We start from the raw sequence: 27,063 nt of genomic DNA, 5'->3' as shown, positions 1-27,063 counted from the left end.
GATCTCCCTTCGTGTGGGCAGTGCACGTTGATGATGCTATAGTTGAAGAAACGGCCTTTTATCCTCAGCTTGCACATCCTTGCGTTGATTGGCTGCCACCCAATCACGCGTTGGCGCATCTTTCCCAGCACTATGAAGCCGGTTCCCAGCTCGTTGGTGGTGCCACAGCTTTGGTAGAAGGTAGCCGCTCGATGCCCGCTTTTCCACACTTTCTGTCCTGTCCAGCAGATTTCCTGCAGCGCTACGACATCGAAGTTGCGGGGATGTAATTCATCGTAGATTATCCTATCGCAACCTGCGAAGCCTAGCGACTTGCAGTTCCATGTTCCAAGCTTCCAATCGTGATCCTTTATTCGTCGCCTAGGTCGTTGCCGATTGTATCGAGTCGTATTATCTTCTATGTTGTTCGTAATGGTTGTTTTTAAAGGCGGCTTATTGGGCCTGCGCAAACCTCCTGTCTCGTCGGAGGGCCGTCGTGTCAGGGCTGTTTAGCGTCCCACCTAACACCAGGACTTGGGCTTGTGCGCTTTGAGCGGCACACGGTCGCTTTGGCGGAGCCTACTTGCGGATACATGCAGCTTTTTATAGAGGTTTAACAGGGCCCACTGTCAAACCCCACCACATCCTAGGCAGGCGCCACAACTCGCAGATGGCCTGGGGAGGGATCGTCAAGCCCTTGGACATAGTCCCTGCTGCCCTGAATCACTAATTGTACCAGGTGTATAAAGGACTGGTTGTTATTAAGCTTAATGACACGGCAGACTACGGTGGGCTGGTCACGTTGTTCGTATGCCGGAAGAACGTCAAGCGAAGATAATATTTAGTAGAGAACCCGGAAGAGACCGCAGGCTTCGTGGAAGGCCGCGTACACGATGGGTTTTTGCAGTTGAGGACCTGAGGGCGCTCTATATGTTCAGGGCGACTGGAAGCGATGGGCCCAGGCAAAAGATATTTTATGTAGTTACAAGATAAAAATTGTTGCTTCGGTTCCCTTTGTTCTGTTGTCCGAAACATGTGTGGTACAGTAGCCGTTCGATAACTGCAAAATGTTTACTTTTCAGTTAACGAATGCTGTTCGCATTCTAGACGTCAAACGGTTGTCAATCGACGTCAGATGCAATAAATGTGCATCCAAATGTGCAGCGCAGTGCAGCTGTCATTGAGTCTGACATCAGTTTGAAGTTTAGCGGTCCGATAACTGCAAAACTGTTGCAACTACACGCAAAAAAATTTTGCGGTCGAAACTACCATTCCGAGGGTTAATTTAAGAATACGCACCGACGATTTTCAGCAGACAACAAACCCGTTTGATTTTACCATGCGCGCAGTAAAAATCAACTGTGGTCCTGGTGGAATGTTGTTGCATGAACTGAATCAGTGGTGAATTTGTCCGAATGCGTGGTTAATTTAACTGAAAATTTGTGGTTGTTTTAAAAACATGGCGTAGTCTACAAAATAGTAACCGTTACCATGGAATTTTTCTCAGTGTATCGAATTGCAGTTAAAAAGCATTGCAGTTAAATGACTTGCAGTTATCGAACGTCTACTGTACCTAACTGTCACATCGTATGTATTTTTTAGCAGTGTTCTGTATCCCATAATAATTTTATTCAGAATCCCATAAAGATCTCCTTTTGGAATTCCAGGATTTCCGTTTGAACGCCAATTGGGATTTCCATTAAGTAATTCCAACAAAACTCCTTAAAAGTCCCCTTTGGACTTTTGTAATGATTTTATTCGCAATCCAGCAAGGATTCCATTCAGAATCCCGCAAGTATTCCATTCGGAATCCCGCAAGGATTCCCTTCGGAATCCGGTAAGGATTATTTTCTTTCAGTCAGTAAGCTTGATATTTTGTTCGTAAATGACAGTAGTTTTTCCATGGGAAAAACTGTCAAAACGTACGCAAACGTATCCATTGCGTTTGGCCCATTACTCCCCCTGCTTCAAACGCTTCATGTGCACATCACCTTCTATTTTAATGGACGTTGAGCAAACGTTTGTTGTGACAGTTCGCGCTCGTCCCCTTTGCCGCACCCCCCTCCCCCCTTACCCATAAACTGCATTTCAGTGCCAAGCTTTGTGTTTATCGTTGGAAGAAAAGTGCGAGTGAAAACAGAAAATATTCCCAAAAAACTAAAAAATCCGTGATTCTGTCATTTCATTTCGAAACGTTTACGAACCATGCTATCCCGTGCGGTGGGAACGCTATGTCCACAAGTGTGCCCGGTTTAGGTGGTAGTGGAAAACTACAACAGCATTACTCCCATCAGCAGCAGCAGCATCATCATCAGAAGAAGAAGCCGCCATCGTCGTCTTCTCGGGTGGAGCAGCTCAGCCTTCCGCCGAACGTGAACGGCCGTCGACGGGGAACGTTAGAGGTGCGTCTGTCCGCCATCCGGTGGACAAGTGCCAAAAGCTATCCGGTGGTGGAAGTTCGATTGCTGTGGTGGGGACAGAACAATCAGAAAGTGGGATCTGCTGTTTTGCGTTGGGAACAGGCAAGAGTAAACGGAGAAGTCGGGGAACGGGTGCAACAGTATCAAGTGCTAACAAGCGAGGAATTATTTCGAAAGTATTTAAGGGCAGCCGAACCGATACAGGTTCGATTGGTGTCGAGTAGAACGGGAAGTTTGGTGGGTACGGCAGCCGTTTCCGTACCGGGGAAGTTGGTAAATTTTCGTGCGGGTGAGCAAGTGGAAGCCACAGGAAGAGCGGAGATCGTCAGCGGAACGGGTTTTGCTTTAGGAGAGATTTGCTTTGAGTTTGATCTGATATTCGATACACCGGAGGACAAGGAAAACAACAAAAGCATGGTTCAGCAGCCAGTGAAGAAGCCACTTCCGGTGGTTCTTCCGGAAAGAGAACTGCAGGTGAAAGGAGTTGCGGTTTCATTGCACAATGGAAGAGAGGTAACAGAATTGTGTCTTGTTTGATAGCACTTAACATTGACAACCTTCTGTTTTTTTTTTCAGCCAAAAACATTCCGATCTTTGGACAACCATTCTCAATACAAAGTCCTAAACTATTTATCGGGTAATGCTATTTCCGGATCTGAGGACGAAACGCTCAGCGAAATATGTTCAATTTCACCCGCAGGAAGCATGATGGATGCATTGGATAAATATGATACCGCGCCGATCCCGAGAAAGGTGGAATATTTGAAATCCGTCGACTCGGTCCGAATGTTGGTTGAAGGTCTCAAGTTCACTAAGGCTGGACTGAAAGAGATTATTCACAAAACTAAGCTGGCATCATTAATTGACGTGGGATTTCAGATTAAAGTAAAACTCCCTTCTCCGCAATCGAATGCTGTTCCCAAGCTTAAGTTTGTATCAACGTTTGTTTCGGATACTGGAGAGGTTGCTTTCAATAAGAAATCTGTATCTAAGATTTCGCTTCCAATGAAACCTGAAGACAGTGGATTTGAGTTTCTCGTTTACTTGATGCTTGGTCCTGCTTTTCATCAACGGTCAACGACTAATAGATCGATCTTCCTGGGTTCATCAATAATCAAATTGGATGAATTAACCCAAAATAGGCTCGCCTGCTACAAACGATGTCCAGTTCGGTTGGCCTCCGACGACATTCTCCTGGGAATGCTGACTGTCCGTCTGGAACTGGGTGCTCGTGGCTTGCACTTTGGATCAGAGCTCATCGATGCGCTACATTTAGATAAAGAAAACGTATCCATCAGCAGTTCATCGAGTGAAAACGATTTGCCAACACAGTGTTGGTCATTCAAACCTCTTCAGAAATGCAGGATAGGTTCCGCAGGACATCCCGCTCAGTACTGTCTACCATTAACTTGCAGTCAAGATCAGCAAGGAACCGCACAAAACGCTCCGAAAGATCTGTCTCCTACACAAAATTCACCCTCGGATCCGAATTCTCGACAAGACGTTCCGCAACAACAAGGATCTTCTAAGATGGATACTGGGCCAAAAGCGATGGACACTGTAGAAACTCCTGCGGAACAACCTAAGAATCTTCTACATGGAGTACTTCATCTTGGAAATCTGAAAGAATGCCCGATTTTGACGGCAGGTGGATATTTCCTGGTGGCGCACGGTTTCTGGACGGACGAAGATAATCCGGTTCTGACTACGGAACTGTCTCAAGATTGTAAAACAATCAATTATTTGATAACCTTTCCGATACTTCCTAATAATCGCTTTTTGGAGCGTACAAAAAATCAGCACATGTTAGTGGAACTGTGGCAGAAAATTCCAGGCACCACCGAAAAGCTTGTAGGAGTTACTCGGCTTCCGTTGCATCAGTTCTACATTGCTTTCCGAGATGCTCAGTTGGCGGAACATTTGTCCCGTGCCAAACTTCCGGTTATCTCCATCGATGGATGGAGTGGTATCACATCTCCACTTGCAGCAGATCCGTGCGGTCAAGTGCACGCCGTGCTGGCCATCGGAACCGAAAACCAGATCGAGTACTTGAAGTTGTCCCGAGGTTTGACGCACACTTCTGGCGATGCACCGATGACCTCAAACAAACCTACCGTACCGGACGCAAAACCAGATCAACCACCATCGCAAACAATGGTAACTCCCTCAACGGCCATTGCCCACCAGCGTGATGTCGATTCGTATCGGCCAATTAGCACTACGAATACTGGCAAACAGCAATCCGAAGTTGCCAACATGCTGTCTGCATTCATTGAAAATCTTGCCCAACGGCTGCCAATCTCATCGGAGAGAAGCACCGCCCCATGCTACGATCAGAATTTCGCCGACAACCGTCAAGCAACTCCTCCGCCGCCCATTCCGTCGTCACCACATTCACAGGCCAACAATCCCCAACTGCGCAAAACGTCCGAGCTCTTAGAAAACCTACAACGAGCATTGGCGCAGAAACCATCGGAAAACGTGGCCACCAACCTGTTGACCCAATCCGCTGCATCCGAGGCGACGTCGCCGCCCCAGTCAGAACCCCCCCAGAAACAGCCAACCATACCAGCAGAGGAAAAACTGTTCAAGGTTTCGATCGAGATTGAGCAGGCCGTCAACCTACCGAAGGTAAACGTTGGGAAAAAGTTCGGAAAGCGGAACAAGAATCGCACCCAACAGCAGCAGGGCGCCAGTCAACAGCAACGCGTTGAAGTGGAACCGAGCGCCTATGTTACGTTTGAAGGGTACAACCTGCAGCCGGGAATGGCCGATACGGTTAAATCGCACGAGGGCATCGTGTACACGACGGCGATCGTGGAGGGATGCTGCAGTCCCAGCTGGAAGAAGAAATTCGACGTCCGGCTGCCGGTGGATCTGATGACTAATGTAAGTATCGAATAACTAGCATTGCTAGCATTGAATTTGATTTGCCTTTCCATCTCATTTAGACCGAATGATCTATTTGACACCTGAGCTGGGTTCCTTTAGTCTTTTTCTATTTAGGAAATCAGTGGAATTCTCATAATGGGGTCGTATAATTATTATGTAAGGAATTTTTCTGGGATTTTTGACTCACCCCCTCCCTCATGTAAGATTTTTTTCACACAAAAGATTTTTTATTTATATGGTGCGTAACGATCGACAGACCCCCCCCCCCCATAAGTGTTTACGTAATATCTGTACGACCCTTAAAGCGAGTATCATTGCATGGCATGTCCACCAGGTTGCTCTAAAATGTCCGGACGTAATCCAATCCAATTAATCTGAGGATTAATAAGAACTGCCGAAGGCTTATCCATCGTCGTAGCTTCCTTTTTTGCCAACGCTAGCCGAAAGCGGTTTTACCCACCTGATGAACTTCTTTCAAAAGAGAACATCAGCTTTCAGCTAGAACATTAGCAGACATGTTCAACTAAACGCAAAAAAGACAGCAACACTTTGAATCATTCGAGAAAAAGAGCCGGCAGCGACGATGATTATTGATTAAGTTGGGTGCTCAGACTTCTACTCTTCAGAGTAACTGAATTGGATGTGGATCACAATATCTTTGTTTTTTTTTGTTTTTTTTTTTAGAAATATTACATCCTAGCCTCGATATTACAATCGTTACTCCTCCAGCATTAGCGTTGATATATTTTTCAAATAATAATTTACAGGACGAGAAAAGGTTCATTCTTAAGGTTTGGCGCAAAGCTGCTGTTCACAACACCAGTTCGGCATCATCGGTCAAGGCTGCCGCGTTTCCCGCACCAATGGAGGATGCCGTAGTAGGTTTTACGGCGGTGGATCTGAGCGTGTTCCTGAACGGGATGCCCTGCATACTCGGGTGGTACAATATTATGGATTTTTCCGGACGATGCAACGGCCAGATCAAGGTATTTTGCCTACCATATGTCTAAACTATTTTAAAAAATTTAAGTTTATTTAAATATGTACAATCTCCAATGCAACAGGTTAATATCCAACCGCTTGAGAACGTCACTGTGTACAAAGGTTTGGAAGAAGGCGTCAACTTCCAAATTCCGCTTTCAATTGACGTCGAATGCGGTGGACTTGACGGTGGAAACACTTCGCTGAGTCGTGCCCTGAAACGAAAGTTCACTGAGCTCGAAGAGATCACTCAGCGTTTGCGCGCCCGTCTATTCGACGTTACGGGCGATGAAAACGTCGATCCGGATGACGAGTTTGAACGCGATCTCAACACCGAAGCGGACGAAGAAGAAGACGATGAGTGGATCGATCCTCTGGAGGATAAATCTGGCCAAAAACGTAACAGTCAATTCCCGAATGGTTCGCAGCAAACAAGAACCACCAACACCTGTTCCTACACGATGTCGTCCGAACATCGCGCATCGGAACGAAGTCTGACCGGATGCTCGGACCGCTCCACCCAAATCGACAGCGATGCCGAAAACCGTTTGCTGTTGGAAAAGCTTCTCAAGAGCCACGATCTGGACACGCTGATTAATCCGAACATACTGAAGAACCTCATCAACCCGATCATGTCCACTTCGGAGTCAACCCCTATGACAAATCCATACGCAAACATACTGGAAAGCGAATCCTCCGGTGGTACCAGTGCGGATGCCGATATGAGTGATGATTCTGTCGTGGCCGCTGGTGACGGATCGACGTCGGACAAGGTCAAGCTGATCTCATCGGCTCTTCAAAGGGCAACCATTTCCGATGAGTCGACACCGCTGCAAACTGCTGAAGGTAGTTCCGGGCGGCAGGATTCCACCGATTCCAACAACAGCGGCAAACGGGAGGCACCGGAGGGAGAACCCATGAAGGTAAACGATAAGTAAGTTTTCCATTTTCGAATTTTTAGCTGCCTGCAACATTTACCTAAACATTAAGATCAATACAACCTAACATGATATGCTTTTACAACAAATTCGTTACATATAAGCTGATCATACAAATACCCAAACGCAACATTAGGTGAAACGTTTTCATATACGTATACTAAAGGACTACTTTTACAAATAACATAGCCGTTGGAATAGAGCAATCGTATAAGTATTCGCCGATATTATCCTAGTAAATAAATGCTTACTTTGCCACGCGCTATACATTAGATAGTAGTTCACAAAACTTTACTCGGATAGATAGTAAAGAAAAATCATGAATCTTCTAACCACGAGTGGGTTAGAAGATAAAATTCCTGCAACTTCAATTCATGAGAAAGCTATCTTCTTTCTTGCGTAATGGTTTAGTAAGGTTTATAAAGGGTGGCCTATCATGCCGACTCCAAATGTAAGTACAATTACACTGTTTTTTTAGTTCTAGGAACATAGATGAGTGTCAACAATGTGGATCCAAAAGTTCAGGTATGTGAGGACAGTACTATTCATTTTTACCTTGAAAATTATTTCCCAAAATTGTGTCACGGATACTAAATGTTATTCATATAATCGTTTTCCATATTATCAAGATTTATTCTATTTTTTTTTCTAAAAAAACACCTTCCCTTCATTACCTAAATAATCGACCATTACATACCTCGGTCCATGGCTGCACTTCCTATCATGTACTTCGTCTTCGACGTGTTGATGACTAGTCCAATCCGTTTAGCTTCGCTTTTCAGTCTGATGTAGGCTTCCTCCATCCTCTCAAAGTTACGTGCCATGATATCAATGTCGTCGGCAAAACAAATAACTGGACGGACTTCGTGAAAATCGTACCAGTCGTGTCAATCCCTACTCTTTTTTTTTTTAACTAATTTTATTTGCTAATTATCTAATACATGCTAATTATCTAATACATGTTTTCCGGATAAACTGACACGATTGATCAAAGCGACGATGGATCGGGTGATGTGCGTAGTTCGAGTTTCAGGGGCATTCTCGAGTCCCTTCGAAACCCGCAGAGGGTTACGGCAAGGTGATGGTCTTTCGTGTTTGCTATTCAACATCGCTTTGGAAGGGGTAATACGAAGAGCAGGGATTAACACGAGTGGTACAATTTTCAATAAGTCCGTCCAGCTATTTGGTTTCGCCGACGACATAGATATTATGGCACGTAACTTTGAGAAGATGGAGGAAGCCTACATCAGACTGAAGAGGGAAGCTAAGCGGATCGGACTAGTCATCAACACGTCGAAGACGAAGTACATGATAGGCAGAGGTTCAAGAGAAGACAATGTGAGCCACCCACCGCGAGTTTGCATCGGTGGTGACGAAATCGAGGTGGTAGAAGAATTTGTGTACTTGGGCTCACTGGTGACTGCCGAAAATGACACCAGCAGAGAAATTCGGAGACGCATAGTGGCTGGAAATCGTACGTACTTTGGACTCCGCAAGACGCTCCGATCGAATAGAGTTCGCCGCCGTACCAAACTGACAATCTACAAAACGCTAATTAGACCGGTAGTCCTCTACGGACACGAGACCTGGACGATGCTCGTGGAGGACCAACGCGCACTTGGAGTTTTCGAAAGGAAAGTGCTGCGTACCATCTATGGTGGGGTGCAGATGGCGGACGGTACGTGGAGGAGGCGAATGAACCACGAATTGCATCAGCTGTTGGGAGAACCATCCATCGTTCACACCGCGAAAATCGGACGACTGCGATGGGCCGGGCACGTAGCCAGAATGTCGGACAGTAACCCGGTGAAAATGGTTCTCGACAACGATCCGACGGGCACAAGAAGGCGAGGTGCGCAGCGGGCAAGGTGGATCGATCAGGTGGAAGATGACTTGCGGACCCTCCGCAGACTGCGTGGTTGGCGACGTGTAGCCATGGACCGAGCCGAATGGAGAAGACTCTTATATACCGCACAGGCCACTTCGGCCTTAGTCTGAATAAATAATAATAATAATGCATTCATCTCTTAGACTAGGTGTTCCGTGTTTTCTTAACACTATCATCCTTATTTGCTATGTTACTTTTTAGTTATTATTAATACATTTCAATTGCCTCTGGCAGTTTTTCCTCTGGTTGAATTGAGCCATGTAGGAATTACAATGTTTTCAACTTAAACTAAACTTAACCTATTTTATACTAAGGGTACAAGGAGTTAATCGTTGCAATAGAAGATTGCAACGATTTTTGTCTAAAATTGGAAATTATTTTGTTGGACATTTGTTGCAATGTCTCAATATTAGAAATTCTATGAAGTTCATTGGTACTATACCACGGAGGCAACTTCAGAATCATTTTCAAAATTTTATTTTGAATCCTCTGGAGTGCTTTCTTTCTGGTATTGCAGCAACTAGTCCATATTGGCACAGCATACAACATGGCAGGTCTAAAAATTTGTTTGTAAATCAAAAGTTTGTTCTTAAGACAAAGTTTTGATTTTCTGTTTATAATTGGATATAGACACTTAATATATTTGTTACATTTGGCTTGAAGGCCTTCAATGTGATTTTTAAAAGTTAATTTTTGATCTAGCAGAAGTCCTAAATATTTAGCTTCACAAGACCAAATAATCGGAACCCCATTCATAGTGACAATATGTCTGCTAGAAGGTTTCAAATAAGAAGCTCTCGGCTTATGTGGGAAAATTATAAGCTGAGTTTTGGAAGCATTCTGGGAAATTTTCCATTTTGCAAGTAAGTGGAGAAAATATCCAGACTTTTTGCAATCTACTACAAATGACACGAAGGCTTCGCCCTTTGGCTGAGAGACCTGTGTCATCTGCAAACAAAGATTTTTGACACCCTGGTGGTAAATCAGGTAAGTCAGAAGTAAAAATGTTATACAATATGGGCCCCAGTATGCTGCCTTGGGGGACACCAGCCCTTACAGGTAATCTATCAGATTTAGTATTCTGATAGTTTACCTGCAGTGAGCGATCTGATAAATAATTTTGGATCAGTTTAACCCTTATGCGGCCAACAAAAAAAAACACACGTGGATGGCCGACAGGGTACCCGTGTTCCCATAAATTAATATTCTCATAACTTCAACAATTTTCAACCGATTTGGATAATTTTGACAGTTTTGGAAACAGAAACTCATATACTTTTTGCCCATTGTTTACAGCTTATGCCCATGGTTATACAAGAAATCTTTGAAGTAAGGCCTAAGAGTCTACACGCGTAACCAAAGGCCATTCAACCAGTTTCAAATATGCTACAAGCTCTTTGCGCTCCTTAGAATTGAAGGTGTTCACAGTATATGCTTCGGGTAATGCAAAAATCCCTGAAATGAGGTCTTAGTCATCCGAGAAATCTCTTCTGTAAAGCCTAAAGATCTACTCGCGTAACCAAAGGCCTATTATGCAAATTCAAATACGGTACATGCTCTTTGTGGTACTTAGCATAGAATGCGTTCACAGTATATGTTCCGAGTCATCCAAGAAATCTCTGGAGTAAGGCCTTAAGGTCTACACTCGTAACCATGGGTCTATGGACTTGTCTCAAAAGTGGTACATGCTCTTTGCGCATCTTGAAATCAAATGTGATCACTACATATGTTCTGCGCTATCGAAGAAATCTCTCGGATAAGTCCTCTGGCGCCTTCATTGCATATGTTCATGGTCATCCAAGAAAACCCTGGAAAAGGCCTTCAGGTCTACACGCGTAACCAGAGATCTTTTAGATTGTTTCAAAAGTGGTTCATGCCCTTTGTGGTACATAGAAACGAGCGCTTTCATTGCACATGTATATGGTCATCCAAGAAAATCCTGGAAAAGGCCTTAAGATCTACACTCGTAACCAGAGATCTTTTAGATTGTTTCAAAAGTGGTTCATGCCCTTTGTGGTACATAGAATAGAACGCCTTTATTGCATAAGTTCATGGTCATCCAAGAAAATCCTGGAAAAGGCCTTAAGATCTACAGGCGTAACCAAAGATCTTTCAGATTTTTTCAAAAGTTTTACATGCCCTTTGTGGTACATAGAATAGATTGCGTCCATTGCATAGGTTCATGGTCATCCAAGAAAACCCAGGAATAGGAATTTAAATCTGCATGGGTACCCAGAGATCTTTTGGCTTGTTTCAAAAGTGGTACATGCCTTTTGTAGTACATAGAATAAAATACGTCCACTGCATATGTTTATGGTCTTCCAAGAAAATGCTAGAATAGTCCTCAGGATCTTCGTAACACGTAACCAGATATCTTTCGGATTGTTTCAAAAGTGGCATACGCCCTTTGTGGTACATAGAATATACCGCTTTCATTGCATATGTTCATGATTATCCAATAGAACACTTGAACAATCCTCAAGAACTTCACGCGTAACCAGAGTTCTTTCGGCCTATATGAATAGTTATACATGCCCTTTATGGTACGTAGAATAGAATGCACCCATTTCAAATGTTCATGGTAATCCAAGAAAACCCTGAAGTAAGGCATTAGGATCTACACCAGAGATATATCAGCCTGTTTTAAATTTGGTATATGCCTTTGGGGTCCATGAATAAAATGCGTTCATGGCATATGCTAATGGTCATCCTAAAAATTTATGGAGTAAGACTTCTAGGCTTACACGAATATCTAGAGGTTCTCGATACGGAAGCAACGCATAACTATCATTTTTATTATTTCACGCATGCAGCAAAGCTAAATAAAAAAAAATGACAGTTGTGCGCCGCCTCCGTATCGATTGGTGTGCCCCCGAAAACGCGAGCACTTTGAAACTTGGATTCCGTGAGGAGTGTCCTTAATCTAATTTTAATATGGTACATGATCTTTTTTCCCGTTTTTTCCCTAACGTTCTCGGCGTGAAGTTGTATCGTTCCAATTTATTCACATTTTGCATTTCCAAAGAATAGACAACTTCATATTAGTGATATGAATGAAGTTTGTATACTACCTGGAACCAACAACAACAAGACAACAATAACTACTTGGAATGCTAATATATCAAGATGAGGTTTCACTTCTTGTTTATTCTTCAATCACTGCCCAGAGCTAATTACACCAACTTGAACTTCTTCCGTCGTCCTCCGCAGCTTAGCGGGTACTGATGAAACCAAATTCACAGCACCGGGCATGTAGCCGAACACTCGCAATACATTCTTAGAACTAACTCTTTCATATATGTTTTTGTACAATGCCAACCAAGTAGGATGAGTATTTAGTATTATCTGGCTCCTACACACTTGCTTTATCACCAACGGCGCTCGATGAAGTAGGGTTGTGTGAGATTGTGCCAGTTGGTCGTCAGATCCCAACCCGACCACATAAGCGAAGAGAGATCGCCTTTTGAGTTCAGTACATTCAATTACTATGTCTGAAACTCAATTATGCATATGCACAACATGTGATAGATTAAGTTCGAAAAAGGTATTGGAAGAAAACCGCTATCTTCCGTCCCTCCCAGTTGTTCTTCAATAACTGCATCCGTTACGGAGGTTGATCCACCGACCTTGACTCTATGGAGTTCGTAGACTACCTGGAGCCCACGACAACAACAAGAACTACTTGGAATACAAACATATACCAAGAAAAGGTCACGCTACTTGTTTATTCTTCGATAACTGCCTCCATCACGGAGATTGATCCGAAGATCTTGACTGTATGGAGTTCGTAGACTACCTGGAACTCACGACAACAACAAGAACTACATGAAATACAAACATATACCAAGAAGGGGTCACACAACTTGTTTATTCTTCAATAACTGCCTCCATTACGTAGGATGATCCACATACCTTGAATCTTTGGAGTTTGTAGACTACCTGGAACCAACGACAACAACAAGAACTACTTGGAATACAAACATATATCAAGAAGGGGTCACAAAACTTGTTTATTCTTCAATAACTGCCTCCGTTATCGAGGTCGATCCCCAGACCTTAACTCTATGGAGTTCGTAGACTACCTGGAGTCCACGACAACAATAAGAACTACTTGAAGTACACACATATACCAATAAGGGGTCACGCAACTTGTTTATTCTTCGATAACTGCCTCCATTACGGAGATTGATCCGAAGATCTTGACTGTATGGAGTTTGTAGACCACCTGGAACTCACGACAACAACAAGAACTACATGAAATACAAACATATACCAAGAAGGGGTCACGCAACTTGTTTATTCTTCGATAAACGCCTTCATTACGGAGATTTATCCGAATACATTGACTGTATGTAGTTCGTAGGCTACGTGGAACTCACGACAACAACAAGAACTACATGAAAAACAAACATATGCCAAGAAGGGGTCACAAAACTTGTTTATTCTTCAATAACTGCTTCCATTACGGAGATTACTTCGAAGACCTTGACTGTATGGAGTTCGTAGACTACCTAGAACTCACGACAACAACAGGAACTACTTGGAATACAAATATATACCAAAAAACTTAAAGGTTCAGCCCAATCGGGTTGTACGCAAAGGTGACGTTGAACTACGTAGCTGTATGTAATCTACGTAGCTGTATGTAATTTCGACTATTCTGTGCGATGAGACCAAAGCAAGCGTTTTTCAAGCCCAGACTGAATCTGCTTTCGATGTGATGTATATAATTTTTGGACCAACATTTGAAAATGAAGATAAAAATAAATTTTTCAAATAATCGAGGATGAACAACACTCCCAACCGTTCACATATCCAAATTACCAATTGATAAAAGCTCGCTAGAGAGTAAAAATCGTTCGATAATTGTATCTCGATTTGAAGCATTGGTAACAATGCCAAACATCCGATTGAACTTCATTGTTGACATTAAATTGGTATTAATTAGGTTTATATTATTTTAAACTAGCGAAAAATACCCAGCTTTGCCCGGGTGTTGCAAATGTTACAATGAACTTTTTGCAGCACCGCACTCTAGATCAATTTCCGTGCGTTTGTTTTCCTCAACAGCTGACCCAAAATTGGATTCAAATGTTTTTTTTACATTTCCCTGTTAAATTCAACAACTTTTTGTATATACAAACCTTGCGGATCCCAAAACAAATCGATTAGGGAAAATCTCTTGCAAATCGGTCAACCCGTTCGCGAGTTAAATCGTCAGGAAGGAAATCTCAACTTATTTTTATTATATAGAAGATAATAATCGATTACACAATTTGGAAAGCACAAGCCTGGCTAATAGTGTACAGCTGCAACCATCACCGACGCAAACTGCTACAGAGACTTACCACCCATCGCTAAGTCAGTCCAAGCCCGTGGTGGCTCATTACAGAAAAACCCATTGCGAAAGCTGGGCTGTCAACGGCGTTATTGATCATAATTATTATTCCTTCACGTGAATTGCGTCGGACTTAGCGTTTACTCCGGCAGACACCTACGAATCAGCAAAAACGCATTCACTTCAGCAGCGAAGAAGATTCTGAGCCCCTCTACTGCATCATCAGACGTCAAATGCCCCCAAGCTTTCCAAGGAAAACGCACGTTTAAGTTAGCATAAACGAACTGCACCAGCTAAAAGCCCTGCAATGGCGGACATAAAAAAAACTTTCAATGAATAACTAAAGAAATGCTGATAAATTACTAAGCTGAAAAGCAGGCCAAGTTCTAGTTGGAATGTAGTGCTATGGAAGAAGAAGCTTCCGATGCACTTACGAGATTGACTGATTGACCGAAACCAAGTGCTAAACTGTTAGCAAGTTTTAGTAAATATTATCATACATAGATATTGTAACACACTAGAGTCGGTTTTTACGCGGAAAATATGGGCCGCGTAAATTAAAACAACGTAAAAAACCGCGTAAATCCCAAAATATGTCTGAAGGAACCGCGGAAATCCAGAAACTCGAGTAAATAAAAAATTGCATAAAAAACTATTCCTGTAAAAATAACCGCGTAATAAACGGTATGGAGCGTTGACTCTTCCTTGATCGAATGGTCCAAGAAAATTGAAAATCCATCTAGAAACGGCTGAGATATTAACGATCAAAGTCTATCATATTTTCGTGACGATTTTCAATTTTTTGCAATCGTAAAGTGTACCCCAATATAGAAAAGACAGACGTAGTTCTACGTCAAAAGGGGTCATGCAACTTGTTTATTCTCCGATAACTGCCTCCATCACGGAGATTGATCCGAAGAACTTGACTGTATGGAGTTCGTACCCGAGCAAAGCTTGAGAGCAAATCGATAACTAATTTTGTTGTAGTGAAATCGCCTAATTTTGATAACTCAGGTTGATATCCTTTTGGTCGTTTTAACGGTTAAAAGATCAAAATCTACAGCAGAAAAATCTTACTGTGACATCAAATCGAAAACTATTCCTGCTATCGATGAGAGCAAATCGAAAACTAATTTTGATATTGGTTCCGATAACAAAATAAGTACACAGTTTGATGTCAGATCATACAATTTAGAAATCAACAGCAAAATGAGATCAAAATATGTAATCAGTCATGATGATTCATATTTGAAAACAAATTATGATTTCATTTTGATATCAATATCAAAATATGTTTTCTATATGCTCTCATTATGTTTTCGGACTTTGCTCGGGTAGACTACCTGGCACTCAGGACAACAACAAGAACTACATGAAAATCACATATATATCAAGAAGAGGTCACACAACTTATTTATTCTTCAATAACTGCCTCCATTATGGAGGTTGATCTACATACCTTGAATTTATGGAGTTTGTAGACTACCTGGAACCAATGACAACAACAAGAATTACTTGGAATACAAACAAATACCAAGAAGGGGTCACACAACTTGTTTATTCTTCAATAACTGCCTCCGTTACTGAGGTTGTTCCACAGATCTTGACTCTATGGAGTTCGTAGACTACCTGGAGTCCACGACGACAACAAGAACTACTTGGAATACAAACATATACCAAGAAGGGGTCACGCAACTTGTTTATTCTTCCTTAACTGCCTCCATTACGGAGATTGATCCGAAGACCTTGACTGTATTGAGTTATTCCAGTGATTTTTTGAATGACTGAGGCCTTACTCCAGGGGTATTTGGAGACCCAGAATATATACTGTGAACACCGACTATTCTAAGAAGCGCAATGAGCATGTAATATATTTGAAACTGGTTGATAGTCCTTCGGTTACGTGTGTAGACGCTTAAGCCTTACTGCAAGGAGGTCTGGTATAACCATGGACAAAATCTGTAAACCTTGACAATGGGCAAAAAGTATATGAGTTTCTGTTCCAATTCCAAAACGGTCAAAATTATCTAAATCGGTTGAAAATTGTTAAAGTTATGAAAATATCAATTTAGTGGAACACGGGTACCCTGTCGGCCATCCACGTGGTAAAAAAAAATCAGATGCCCCTCCCCACGTCCCTCCTCACTGTATCAACGTGATTTTCTCACAGATGCTACATTTTATGGAGTTCTTAGATGTCACCGAGTTTCAGCTTTCAACTATAAAAATTCATTGAGAAATCTCCACTTGAAGTTGAAAAAGGAACACGGGTACCCCGTCGGCCGCATAAGGGTTAATGATGTACAGAGGAAAATTAAAATTCATCAATTTTACAATCAAACCTTCATGCCAAACACTGTCAAATGCTTTCTCTATATCAAGAAGAGCAACTCCAGTCGAATATCCTTCAGATTTGTTGAGCCGAATTAAATTCGTTACTCTTAATAACTGATGGGTGGTTGAATGCCCATGGCGAAAACCAAATTGCTTATCAGCAAAAATAGAATTGTCATTAATATGAACCATCATTCTTTTTAAAATAATCTTTTCAAACAGTTTGCTTATTAAAGAAAGCAAACTGATTGGGCGATAACTAGAAGCCTCAGCTGGATTTTTGTCCGGCTTCAAAATTGGAACAACTTTGGCGTTTTTTCCATTTATCTGGAAAGTATGCCAATTGAAAACATTTGGTTAATAAATTAACCAAAAAGGATAAAGAGCTCTCAGGAAGTTTTTTGGTAAGTATGTAGAAAATACCATCATCACCCGGGGCTTTCATATTTTTAAATTTTCTTCATCCAAATTAGTTCACAACGAAGGGTCAAAAACATTCTCTTGATTGAGAATGTCTTCGAATCTCCGTGTAACCTGATCCTCAATTGGACTAGTGAGACCTAGACTAAAATTATGGGCACTCTCGAACTGCTGAGCAAGTTTTTGAGCCTTTTCGCCATTTGTTAATAAAATTTTATTTCCCTCTTTAAGCGCTGGAATTGGCTTTTGAGGTTTTTTTTTAGAATTTTCGTTAAAAGGGTTTCGAACTAGGATCCAACTTCGAAACATTATTCTCAAAGTTGGTATTTCCCAAAATAGCGAAACGTTTTTTAATTTCATTTTGCAAATCTCGCCAAATAACTTTCAACGCGGGATCGCGAGTTCTTTGGTATTGCCTTCTTCTCACATTTTAAGGACGGATCAGTAGCTGAAGATCGTCGTCAATAATAATGGAGTTGAATTTAATTTCACATTTAGGAATTGCAATGCCTCTGGCTTCGACAATTAAATTTGTCAAAGATACGAGAGCATTATCAATATCACTTTTAGTATCGAGAGGAATATCAACATCAAAATTCCTATCGAGATACGTTTTTGAGAGAATCCCAATCAGCTCTATGATAATTAAAAGTAGAGCTGATTGGATTATAAATGGCTTCTTGTGAGATTTCAAATGTCACAGGAAGGTGATCAGAGTCAAAGTCAGCATGAGTTACCAATTGGCCGCACAGCTGACTTGAATCCGTTAAAACTAAATCAATTGTAGAAGGATTTCGACTGGAAGAAAAACAAGTTGGTCCATTGGGATATTGAATTTTACGAAATTTTACCATTGGAATTGCTTTGAGCATTATTCCATGAACGGTGTTTGGCATTGAAGTCACCAATTACGAAGAATTGTGATTTGTTGCGAGTCAGAATTTGAAGATCAGCTTTCAACAAATTCTTTTGCTGCCCATTGCATTGAAAAGGCAAGTAGGCTGCAATGAAGGAAAATTGACCAAAATTTGTTTCAACAGAAACTCCCAAGGTTTCAAAACTTTGGTTTCAAACGAAGAAAATAATTTATGCTTGATACGTCTATTAATGACAATGGCGACCCCACCACAGGCGCTGTCAAGACGATCATTTCTGTAGATAAAATAGTTTGGATCTCTTTTAATGGAGAGTCCTGGTTTTAAATACGTTTCAGTTATAATGGCAATATGCACATTATGAACTGAAAGGAAGTTGAATAATTCATCTTCCTTACCCTTTAGAGAGCGGGCATTCCAATTTAGAACTTTCACAAAATTATTTGGATCCATTGAAACGGAGTCCGATAACAATTTTTGTGTGTACTTTATACCAACCTGAACAGCTTCAGGAATGGTATTTGCTTTTGAACATTGCATCAATCATGTAATGCAATTGTTCAGTTAAAAATCAAAACGGAAGCAGTCATGCTACCTGAATCGGCAACATGACCGTTATTTTCCGTTGGGACATGGGTATAAACCTCATTTTGAGAAGAGAAATTTTGTCTACCAGCAGCGATGTTTGCATACGTAGGTACATTGGAAAATTGGAATTTACTAAAGTGCTTGCTACCCGTTGACGAGCGGCAAAATTTGTTTGTGAATTGTGGTGGGTATGAATTGCTCGACCGGTAACCGGTTTCGAAATTTGAGCGTTTGAAAATTTCTACCCGGTGAATCTGGGATCCGATTGGAATTTCCCGTCATCAATTTTGCACGGGAATTCAAAACTTTTTTGCGTGAAGGGCATTCCCAGAAATTGGATTTATGATTGCCCCCACAATTTGCACATTTAAATTTATTGGAATCTTCTCTCACAGGACATGCGTCCTTGGCGTGAGAGGTTCCACCACAAATCATGCATTTAGCATCCATGTGACAATGTTTGGTTCCATGACCCCACTTTTGGCACTTACGGCACTGGGTGGGGTTTTGGAAATTTCCCCCAGGCCTGCGGAAATGTTCCCATGTAACACGGACATGAGACATAATACAGGCCTTTTCATAATACAACTTTTCATATTATTTAGTTCACTTTTGTTAAAATGAACTAAATAAAATTCTTGAGAAATGCCCCTCTGGGAAGTACCAGAGTGGGATTTCTTTTTCATCTTAATTACTTGGACTGGTGAAAATCCCAGTAATTGAGAAATTTCAATTTTAATCTCATCCAGTGATTTATCATCACTGGGGAGACCTTTCAAGACGACTTTGAACAATCGCTCAGTTTTGTCGTCGTATGTGAAGAATTTATGGCGCTTCTCAGTTAAATACTGAAGAAGACGTTTGCGATCGTCAAAGGATCCCGGCAAAACGCGGCAGTCACCCTTCCTAGCAATCTGAAATGAAACCTTGATCCCCTGAAGGTTACTCAAAATCTCATTCCGGAAGCCAGAAAACTCGGCAACAGATACCACAATTGGTGGAATCCTTTGCTTTTTCGCATGAATCGAATCACCTGGGCTATAGGTATGTTCGATTTGCTCAATTTCATCATTAATCAAATCGAACTGATTGCTCAGTTCGATTGGAGAAGAATTATTTCCGATATTAGAGTTAGAAGGAATAACTGAAGTCTCCAGCTTCCTTCTATTTTTTCCGCGCTTGGGCAGGACGGTCTTGAAACCTTGTTTCTTTGAAGGAAGTGGAGAATTCAGAGACTCCCCCTTCCTCTTGTTTTTGTTAATACTCATTGCTGAGCGTGGAGACGTGACCTTCTAAAAGGTTTTTTCCCAGAACGGTGTCCCTGCAGGATTACCACCGCTTGTCGGAATTTTACTTCCGCAAACGGGTCCAACGTAAAACGAAGGCACGGGTCCTTGCAAAGATCGTAACGGGATCAGTGGGTACAAATAGCGCTAAGAAGCACCGTTGAAATTAAAATAGCTTCGGGTAGTATTAAAAACTTCCTTCCGCAAAGAGAGAAAGAACCGCATAGCACGAAAGCACGATGCGGTCTCAATCCCTACCCTTCGTATTACTCCCTCCAAAGCTCCAAAGCGATGTTGAACACGAAAGACAGACACGAAAGACCATCACCTTGCCGTAACCCTCTACGCGTTTCAAAGGGACTCGAGAATGCCCCTGAAACTCGAACTACGCACATCGATCCGATCACCCGATCCATCGTCGCTTTGATCAACCGTATCAGTTTATCCGGAAATCCGTTTTCGTGCATTAGCTGCCATAGCTGGTCTCGATCGACTGTATCATATGCAGCTTTGAAGTCGATAAATAGGCACGTTGTATTCGCGGCATTTCTGCAAGAATCAAAATTTTTATATCGGATTCTTCGGAATGGCTTCCTCACCTTCCAAGGATGAGCAATGTTTATTCTACTCTATGTCGGAATCAATGTCCGAGGACATTGACTGGGTCCAATGTGGGAGGTGTAAATACTGGGCTCATTTTTCGTGCGCTGGTGTTGACCAAAGTGTTGTCAAAAGTAATTGGCTCTGCCCCCAGTGTATTCCAAGTAGTGATCTGCAGCTGAAGGTTCCTGAGGCGACCATCAAGAAGAGGAGTAAGAAGTCCGGCCAAAAAAGCGATGGAGGGTCTGATCAGGGAGTTGGTTCCGACGTTGATCCAATTGAAAAGCAATTAATGGAGGAACAACTTGCCAAGGAGAAGGCCTTTGCGAAGCAGATGGCGGCACGGTAGAAGCTATTCGCTCGTCAGAAGGCGTAGAAAGAGAAGCAGCTGAAGCAGGAACGGGGATGGGTGAGCTGGAGCATCAGGTTCAACGCGAGATAGAAGAGCAGCAGTTGCAGCAAGAGCAGGACATGTTGGACGCTCAACTGGCTGCGGAGAAGGATTTCTTGAAGAAGCGAGAAGCGATCCGGAAGAAATTCGACAACAGCGTCAAGAGAGTGAATGCGTTCAAGGACGAAGAAGGCGCCGTTGGTGAGATTGAACAGTGAACCAGACCGGAAGAAGGATGAATGGCTGCAGCAGTCACCGAATGCTGACAAGCAGTCGTCGACCATGGATTTCAGGGGAGTGTCCCTGAAAGATGGAGTCCCGCGGGGAGTAGGAGTGGTAATGAAAACAAACAAGGCGAAGTCGATGAAACCGGTGAAAGAAGTGCCTGAGATCGTCGACAACGAGTCTGAGTCAAGAGAAGAAGACGAGAGTAGCGAGTCGTCGGACTATCCAGCGAAAAGCAGCAGTCACAGCAACAGAGCTGGTGACGGGCCGGGGCGAAATTTCGGTCGAAGCTCGAGGGGCAGCTACGTTGGCGACGGATCGGAGAGAGCTGTCGGTCGCATTACGAGAGAGCAGCTAGCCGCTCGGAAAGCGGTGTCTCAGCATTTTCCAATGTTTCGTGGGAAACCGGAAGCATGGCCGCTGTTCAACAGCAGTTTTGAACACACTACAGCGGCGTGCGGGTTCACAAATTTGGAGAATCTGAAGCGGTTGCAAGACTGCCTGCAAGGAGATGCGCTCGAAGCAGTCAGGAGTCGGTTACTTCTACCTGATTCCGTTCCGGATGTGATTAGAGACCTTCGGAGTCTTTTCGGCAAGCCAGAGAAGCTACTGAAGACGCTGCTAATGAAGGTGAGGAACGCTCCAGCGCCTAGAGCGGATCGACTGGAGACTTTTCTAAATTTCGGCATTACGATGAAGCAGTTGTGCGACCACTTAGAAGCCGTTCGGCTTAACGACCACCCAAATGACCCGATACTGGTGCAAGAGCTGGTCGACAAGCTGCCGCCAAGCTAATGACTGGATTGGATCCGGTACAGGCGAGGTAGAGTAGACAGTCCGCTGAGGATCTTCACCAACTTCACGAACGACATAGTTTTCGACGTCTCTGAGGTGGCGGAATTCACCATGCTGTCGATGAACGAGCGGGCGCGTCCTGGAAAGGATAGTCATCGGAGAAAAGAGTTTGTGCATATGCACGAGTCCGAGCAGAAGCGAAATGAAGTTTCTCGTAGCGATGTGGCCAAACGGCCTTGCTGGATTTGCAAGCAGACCGATCATCTGATCAGGAATTGCCAGGAATTCAGGCAAATGAACATCGCAGAACGGCTACGAGAAGTTGAAAGGCAGAAACTCTGTGGAGTCTGCCTGAACAAGCACAATGGAGGTCGCTGTCCTTCGAAAATTCGATGTGTGATGCGGAATTGCCAGGGAGCTCATCATCCTCTGCTGCACCGGATAGAAGAATCAGTGCAGCTGCAGAAAGCGAAGTCAGATTGTACAGTAATTTTCCGGATGATGCCGGTTACACTCTACGTCGGTAAGCGACAATATGATACCGTTGCGTTCCTAGACGAAGGATCATCAGCGACGCTGGTGGATGATGCGGTGGCAAAACGGCTGAAGGCAGAGGGGACACTCGAGCCACTGATTGTGACATGGACGGGTAACATCAACCGGTTTGAGAATGAATCTCGGAGCGTGGAGATGATGATGTCGGCTAAGGGTTCTAGAGAGAAGTTCCCGTTGTTAAACACGCGAACGGTATCCGAGTTGCAGCTTCCGAAGCAGAATGTGAGGTACGCAGAGACGGTGCAACGATACAAACACCTCGCGGGGGTACCGACGAAGGACTTCCCGTCCGGTGCACCAACTATTCTCATCGGGTTAGACAATCTGCACCTGTTTGCGCCACTTGAGTCACGTGTCGGAAAGCCGAGCGAACCGATCGCTGTACGATCGAAAATGGGCTGGACGATCTATGGTTCCGAGAAGCGACGGCCCACGGTGCAGACTTACCTTAATCTCCACTCTGTCGCACCGGTGAGCAACCAGCAGTTGCATGACTTGATGCGTCAGCAGTACGTGCTGGATGAAACCATATCTTCGTCGTATGCCGCTCCGGAACCGGCGGAGGATAAACGGGCTCGAGAAATCCTGGAGACGACGACAAAACGAGTAGGCGACCGCTACGAAACAGGGTTGCTGTGGAGGAAGGACGAGAGAAGATTTCCCGACAGCTACCCGATGGCCGTTCGACGGATGAAAGCTCTCGACAATAAGTTGGCCACGAAGCCAACGCTAAAGAAGAATGTGTGTTGACAAATTAAAGAATATCAAGCAAAAGGGTATACATATAAGGCGACGACTGCTGAGCTGACGGAGACGCCACCTTCTTCGGTGTGGTATCTGCCATTGAATGTTGTAGAGAATCCGCGGAAACCGGGTAAGGTACGCCTGGTCTGGGACGCTGCAGCGGCAGTAAATGGGATATCCCTGAATTCGGAGTAATCTGCCATTTCCGAGAGCGTCCGGTCGCCTTTGGAGGTGACATACAGGAAATGTACCATCAAATCCGCATCAGATCGGAGGATAAGCAGGCACAGCGGTTTATCTTCAGGGCCAATAATGATGAAGCTATACAGGTGTACGTTATGGACGTGAAAAACAGGACGCAGTTCGTGAAAAACCTGAATGCCGAGCAGTATACAGATCAGTATCCGGAGGCCTCGACGACTACTTCGATAGCGTGGACACAGTAGAGGAAGCGATTCAGCGAGCGAACGAGGTAAAGTACATCCATTCCCATGGAGGTTTTCATATTAGAAACTGGGTTTCAAATTCTGACATGGTTTTGGAGAAGCTTGGAGAGCGAAGCAGCGGATCGACAGTGCTTTTTAGCCAAGATAAGGGAAGCGAATACGAGCGCGTGCTTGGGATTGTGTGGGATACGGTCGAAGACCTATTCTGCTTTGCCACCGCGTCGAAGTCGGAGTATACAAAAGTCCTCCATGGAGAAGAGCGTCCGACGAAACGGATCGTGCTCAGCATCGTTATGGCTCAATTTGATCCCGCTGGGTTCGTCGCGCCAGTCACCATTCTTGGAAAAATGCTGATCCAGGATCTGTGGCGCACGGGTTGCCAATGGGACGACATCGTGGATGAAGCGTCATTCAAGAAGTGGATTCGCTGGACGAACATTCTGGCGGATATTCAGGCATTCAAGTTGCCACGCTGCTACTTCGGCAGGGCACGATCGGATGAGGTCCAGGACGTGCAGCTGCATATCTTTGCGGATGCGAGCGAGACGGCTTACGGGTGTGTGGCGTATTTTCGAGCCGTGGTACAGTGAACGTTCGCTAATTGGGTTTTCTCTAGTTGGGGCGCTTTTTAGTTGGGGGTTCGCTAATTGGGGCGAAACCCAATTAAAAAGCAGCTAAACGTCAGAATTTGCTGTCAAAAAACGCGTTGACGTTTTGTTTCGTGTTTGACGGGATCGATATTTTCCGGCGCGTAAAATTTTCCTTTGTTCAATGCAAAATTAAACAACATTGACGCTTGTCGAAACGCCCCAATTAGCGAACAGCATTCGCTTTTTGGGGTGAGGTAGTGCCCTAATTAGCGAACGATCACTGTATTATCATGGATCCGGTCGAATCAGCGCCGATACAAGCAGTTCGTGGGTTTTCGGATAGGAGAGATCCTAAGCCTAACGCGGAAATACACCCCAACAGCGTGTGGGTACGAGGACAGCAGTTTATGTACGAGAGAGAGGAGGAATGGCCGAGGAAGAATTTGCCGCCGGCGAATACGACTGAGGAACTTCGGGTTCATTTGTTGCTACACGACGTTAAGGTACCAGCGGTTCTTGTGGACGCGAACCGCTTCTCGAAGTGGACGATCCTGGTTCGAACGATGGCGTGTGTATTTCGATTCGTGACGAACTGTAGACGGAAAAAGAAAAGCTGCCGATAGAGACACTGCGAGCGACGAAAGATCAGCTACCGAATGCGGTTGCGTCGGTTCGAGTACCGCTGAAGCAGAAGGAGTACGAGAAAGCAGAGCGATGTTTGCTGAAGGCAGCGCAGGCCGAATGTTTTATCGATGAGTTGAAAGTGCTGTCAAGAAACAAAGATCGTTCGGCAAGCCAATGGATAGCAATCGAGAAGTCAAGTTCGCTGTACAAGTTGAGCCCGCTGATAGACGAGGATGGTATAATTAGGATGGAGGGCCGAGTAGAGCGGGTGGAATTTCTACCCTTTGACTTGCGGTTCCCAGTGATTCTTCCGGACGGCCACCGGATCACGAGGCTGATAGTCCAGCATTACCACGACAAGAGTGGCCATGGATACCGCCAAGCGGTGAAAAACGAGTTGCGGCAGCTGTACTACATTCCACATTTAGATGCAGTGGTCCGTAAGGTGGCAGCATCCTGCGTATGGTGCAAAGTGCGTCATTGTCGTCCCAAAGCGCCTAGGATGGCCCCGCTGCCAGTACAACGGGTCACGCCGAATCTGCGTGCGTTCAGCTATGTTGGCGTCGATTACCTGGGACCACTCGACGTAACCATTGGGCGCAGGACAGAGAAGAGATGGATCGCGCTGTTTACTTGTATGGTGACTCGCGCTGTGCATTTGGAGGTGGCGCACGGGCTTACAACTCAGTCGTGTTTGATGGCGATACACCGGTTCATCGGTCGCCGGGGTTGGCCGATCGAGTTCTTCTCGGACAACGGGACGAATCTTCGAGGTGCCAGCAAGGAAGTAGTGGAGGCTGCGCAGGACATCAGAGATGACTGCGCAGACCAATTGACGAACGCAAGAACGAAGTGGACGTTCAACCCTCCGGCCGCACCACACATGGGAGGCGTCTGGGAACGGTTGGTCCGGTCCGTGAAGGAGTTACTAACGGTGTTCAATGATGGAAGGCGGTTGACTGACGAGATACTGCAAACGGTCCTCGTCGAAGCGGAGGACATCATTAACTCCCGTCCGCTGACGTACGTGTCGCAACAGTCCGATGAAGCAGAGGCGCTCACCCCTAATCATTTTTTAAGAGGTTCATCATCGAACCAGCCATGTGTGGCTCTCCCACCTCCCCACCCAGCGGTGGCCTTAAGGGACGCGTTTCAACGATCGCAACAGTTGGCTACTGTGATGTGGGAACGGTGGATTAAGGAGTACGTGCCGTCGTTGAATCAAAGAACGAAATGGTTCGATGAAGCTAGGCCGTTACGGGCAGGAGATCTGGTCTACATAGTTGAGGGTACTAGCCGGAAGTGCTGGATCCGCGGTGTGGTGGAAGAGGTCGTCATGTCTGGTGATGGACGGGTCCGTCAAGCGTGAGTGCGTACCAGCACCGGAAGGTACAAACGAGCGACAGTTAAACTAGCCAGAATGGAAATAGAGGATGGTAACACTGAGCCGGATGTGGCTTCCGGGACAGAGTTACGGGCCGGGGAATGTTCTGGCAGCACTGCCACTCCGATGAGTCGTGAGAAGTGAGATGACAGCTGACAGCGAGTGAGGAAGAAAGAGAAAGAAAAGTGATAGATGTGGTAGGACTGTCATCGATTAGATAAGAGATAAATAAAAACATAAGAAAGAAATAGATAGTCAAGGAAGTTTGAAGAGAAAAGTTTGCGAAATATTGAGCGGGAAATTAATATCCCCTAAACGGGTCCCCTAAACGTTCGGGGAAAGGAGGAACATCGCCCAAGACCGACGATTATGGAGCTCTCCAATACGCTAGGCATATGTTTATCGACGCTTTAGCCAACCAGGTATCCTTGTAGGTACACTAAGAGTTCGCTAACTAGGCGCTTTTTAACTGGACTGCTTTTTAACTGGGCGTTAGCTAACTGGGCCAAAGCCCAGTTAAAAAGCGGTTATCCGTAAAAAAAACAAAAACAAAGACTAGGCTGCAAGGGGAGTCGAAATGGTAAATTGTTCTCGTTTTAAGTAAAACACCGATCACAACAATGCATCTTTAAATCCCTCGCCAACCCAGTTAAAAAGCGGCGCTCGTTAACTGGACTGATGTTTTAGCCCAGTTATCGAATGATTGCTGTACATACAGTCGATTCTCCAGGTCTAGATATTGAAGGGACCATCAAGTTGAGGGTTGAGAA

At 44.2% G+C, this 27,063-nt stretch overlaps 2 protein-coding genes across 2 annotated transcripts; both read left to right on the top strand.

Moving 5' to 3' along the window:
* Positions 1-2,053: 2,053 nt before the first annotated feature.
* LOC134225749 (uncharacterized) lies at positions 2,054-7,482 on the top strand. The gene is made up of 4 exons (XM_062706092.1): positions 2,054-2,912; positions 2,976-5,288; positions 6,059-6,277; positions 6,356-7,482. The coding sequence occupies exons 1-4, from the start codon at positions 2,211-2,213 to the stop codon at positions 7,208-7,210; spliced, it is 4,089 nt and encodes a 1,362-aa protein (XP_062562076.1). The 5' UTR covers positions 2,054-2,210; the 3' UTR covers positions 7,211-7,482.
* A 17,093-nt stretch (positions 7,483-24,575) lies between these two features.
* On the top strand, positions 24,576-26,278 carry LOC134222751 (uncharacterized). The gene is made up of 2 exons (XM_062701911.1): positions 24,576-24,839; positions 24,884-26,278. The coding sequence occupies exons 1-2, from the start codon at positions 24,576-24,578 to the stop codon at positions 26,276-26,278; spliced, it is 1,659 nt and encodes a 552-aa protein (XP_062557895.1).
* The last annotated feature ends 785 nt before the right edge of the window (positions 26,279-27,063 follow it).

This window comes from Armigeres subalbatus, chromosome 3 (assembly GCF_024139115.2).
Source record: "Armigeres subalbatus isolate Guangzhou_Male chromosome 3, GZ_Asu_2, whole genome shotgun sequence".
Lineage (NCBI taxonomy): Eukaryota > Metazoa > Arthropoda > Insecta > Diptera > Culicidae > Armigeres > Armigeres subalbatus.
The sequence above is the reverse complement of the archived record's forward strand: the minus strand, read 5'-3'. Positions and strand labels throughout refer to the sequence as shown.